The 2,500-nt window shown below is 40.0% G+C and overlaps 2 protein-coding genes across 2 annotated transcripts in view; one reads left to right on the forward strand and one right to left on the reverse strand.

Annotated features, from left to right (window-relative positions):
- Positions 1 to 1,188, reverse strand: part of LOC137977556 (coiled-coil domain-containing protein 178-like) — a 43,928-nt gene extending 42,740 nt beyond the window's left edge. Inside the window, exon 1 of the mRNA XM_068824806.1 lies at positions 643 to 1,188. Coding sequence (XP_068680907.1) covers positions 643 to 1,069 — 427 coding nt within the window. The 5' untranslated portion in view covers positions 1,070 to 1,188. The remainder of the gene's footprint in view (positions 1 to 642) is intronic.
- Positions 1,189 to 1,218: 30 nt separating this feature from the next.
- The window catches only part of LOC137977558 (calcium and integrin-binding family member 2-like), an 18,326-nt gene continuing 17,044 nt past the window's right edge, over positions 1,219 to 2,500 (forward strand). The window contains exons 1-3 of the mRNA XM_068824808.1: positions 1,219 to 1,321; positions 1,461 to 1,495; positions 2,236 to 2,335. Coding sequence (XP_068680909.1) covers positions 1,271 to 1,321; positions 1,461 to 1,495; positions 2,236 to 2,335 — 186 coding nt within the window. The 5' untranslated portion in view covers positions 1,219 to 1,270. The remainder of the gene's footprint in view (positions 1,322 to 1,460; positions 1,496 to 2,235; positions 2,336 to 2,500) is intronic.

Genomic DNA, 2,500 nt, shown 5'->3' on the forward strand with positions numbered 1-2,500 from the left:
AAGAAAATCAATTGGAACTGTACTAGTATACCCAAAAAATTAATGTCCCATAAAAAAAAGAGTAAAGCAAACATAACAATACCTAATTAGTAAGGCCTAATCGGAATAATAATAGGGCCGTTTATACAAGAGCGCGTACATAATACGCGAAAGGAACTATTATACAAGTATAAACTCCCAGGCCGGCGGGTCTAATTTGCAGGTCCCAGGTCGCAGGTCGCGGGTTGCAGGTCATTCTTTCACCAATACAGAAAGTATCTTAAACATTCTTAAAAGCTAACCTTAGGCCTAATTGGGCCTAGACAAAAGTTTTTCGGCCTAAGGTTAGCTTTGATGAATGTTTAGGATACTTTCTGTATTGGTACCGGTGAAACAATGACCTACAACCCGCGACCTGCAGATTAGACCCGCCGCTCCCAGGCCAGGATTATATTAAGCCACGGCTTGAGAAAGCCGTGAACGTAGATTTTGTACCATTTATACGGGGTGTTCGCGTCTTTTGTAAGCCGCGTCCAGAGTAAGCCGCGGCTTATTTTCTCTCGTATAGACGGCCCTAATGGTTCTTTTGTCCTCCGCAATTTTTGTCCGGTCTATGAAAGTCTACCCGAACATATTGAACCACTAGTAACATAATTACACTACCTTTCTTTCCCTGGTCGGATTTGATGTTATTGTGATCAGGTTCTACCACTTCGTTGGATACAGCCGGAACAACATCTCTTACACTATCTTGTGAGATTAGACTTCGGTCACACGAGGAAAGTAAAATGGCCAACCCAGATTCCCCACTGGCTTCTGATCTTGAGTCATCGCCTAACGGAACGGTCAATTTGGCAAGCTCAATATTGCTGTCTGAATAACGAGATAAAACACCATTGTTTGCAGCACTTTCTTCCCCGGTTGCAGCTAATCGTCCTTTAAGATCTGTATCGCTGAAAGCAGAACGCTCTACTGACAGCGATTGTTTTGCTGTCGCTGGAGTTTTGCCGACATTTTCACTTATCTCATCCCGAGCATCAGTATTTTGTCTTTGCAAATCATACTTCTCCAATGTATCCACTGTCGGCATTACTACTTCACGTTTCTGTCTCCATCCACAAAGTGGAGTCCAAATACCAGAAAAACAACTGCGAGGGAAATGCAAAATTCACATCCGCCATTTTTGGTTGAACTTGACTTTCGTTGCTGGGCGACAGTAAAAACTAACCTCGCTCCAAGGCTGAGGCAAATTTGACGTCATGTTATATTTGCTGTATTCTTCGTGGCCGTCATGGGGGGACAACATTCTCAATTTACGGAAGAAGAATTGAAAGATTATCAGGTAACATTACGATTATTTAGCTATTTTGGACATTCTTATTCTATCTTTTTGACCAATTAACTAGTATTTGTAGCATTTTACAGCGCTTTGACGTCAGTATTATTAACCAGCAGTTTCTCTATGTTTACGACTTTGATAGGAACTCACGTACTTCACTCAAAAGGAAATTTTGCAGTGAGTCTATTTTCCCAGTCATTTATTTTCCTTTTGTGTCTGGTCAGGTTTAGACTTAACACTAGCCTTTTCAGTTTGTCTCAAGAAAGGCATTGTTTTTTTAAATTTCAATTGCTTTACTTGTGCTGATAAACCACAAGGCATTTACACATGCCTAATATCTAATATATACTTATATATTGTTGTGCTTTAAGTACTTTGAAGAGCATTCCAACTATGTACTCAGCCCGTGACTTGTTAGAAAAGTGTTGCTTAATTGTATATTTAGTGGAAATTGCACTAACACTAATTTGAAGCAGACGTATTATTAAGCGAGACGTCTTGTGTCTATTAAGGCAGATGCGAAAAAAGTAACAATTAAGTCAGTCCGCAATCATTGGATGTTAATCTGTGCCATCCCTCTTGAGTATTAGCCCAAGGTAATACTATTTTTTGCCCAATTCAGACCTCCTGACTGGTCAGCATTGATTTTATTTCCCCATCTTTTTTTTTTCCCCACAAAACAAGGCAAGGATTGAAATTTATGTTTTTCTACTCATCAGAAACCACCAGATTTTACACTGTTCATCAAATCAAAGAACGTGGTTGGCTGTTGGATTTTTTTAATGTTAAACAGAGTTTCATAGTCCTCACTGAAGTGCTGTGATGTAATTTAGTAGTTTGAACCTTCAAGGAAAACAGGCCAATGCAGCGAAACTCCTCTGCATGACTGTCACGTCACTGTACTTATTTTCCCTTAGTTGCCATAAGAGGTTTTCACAACTTGATCCTGATGCTGTAAGAATCAACAAAAATGCAAAGTTGCCTTCAAGAAAAATTATGACCTTACCAGAGTTAAGGGTATGTAATTCTATTTATTTGACATGATTATGTTTGAATTTTCATTTTCCTTCAAGGTTGCTGCCTAACGGTCGCCCGGTCGCCTGGGGCACCTTATTTGTGAGCGCGGGCGACCAAATTTCGAAACAAGTAGGCCAAAGGGGTGCCTTACTTGATTTACCCTTG

Source organism: Montipora foliosa, chromosome 11 (assembly GCF_036669935.1).
Source record: "Montipora foliosa isolate CH-2021 chromosome 11, ASM3666993v2, whole genome shotgun sequence".
Lineage (NCBI taxonomy): Eukaryota > Metazoa > Cnidaria > Anthozoa > Scleractinia > Acroporidae > Montipora > Montipora foliosa.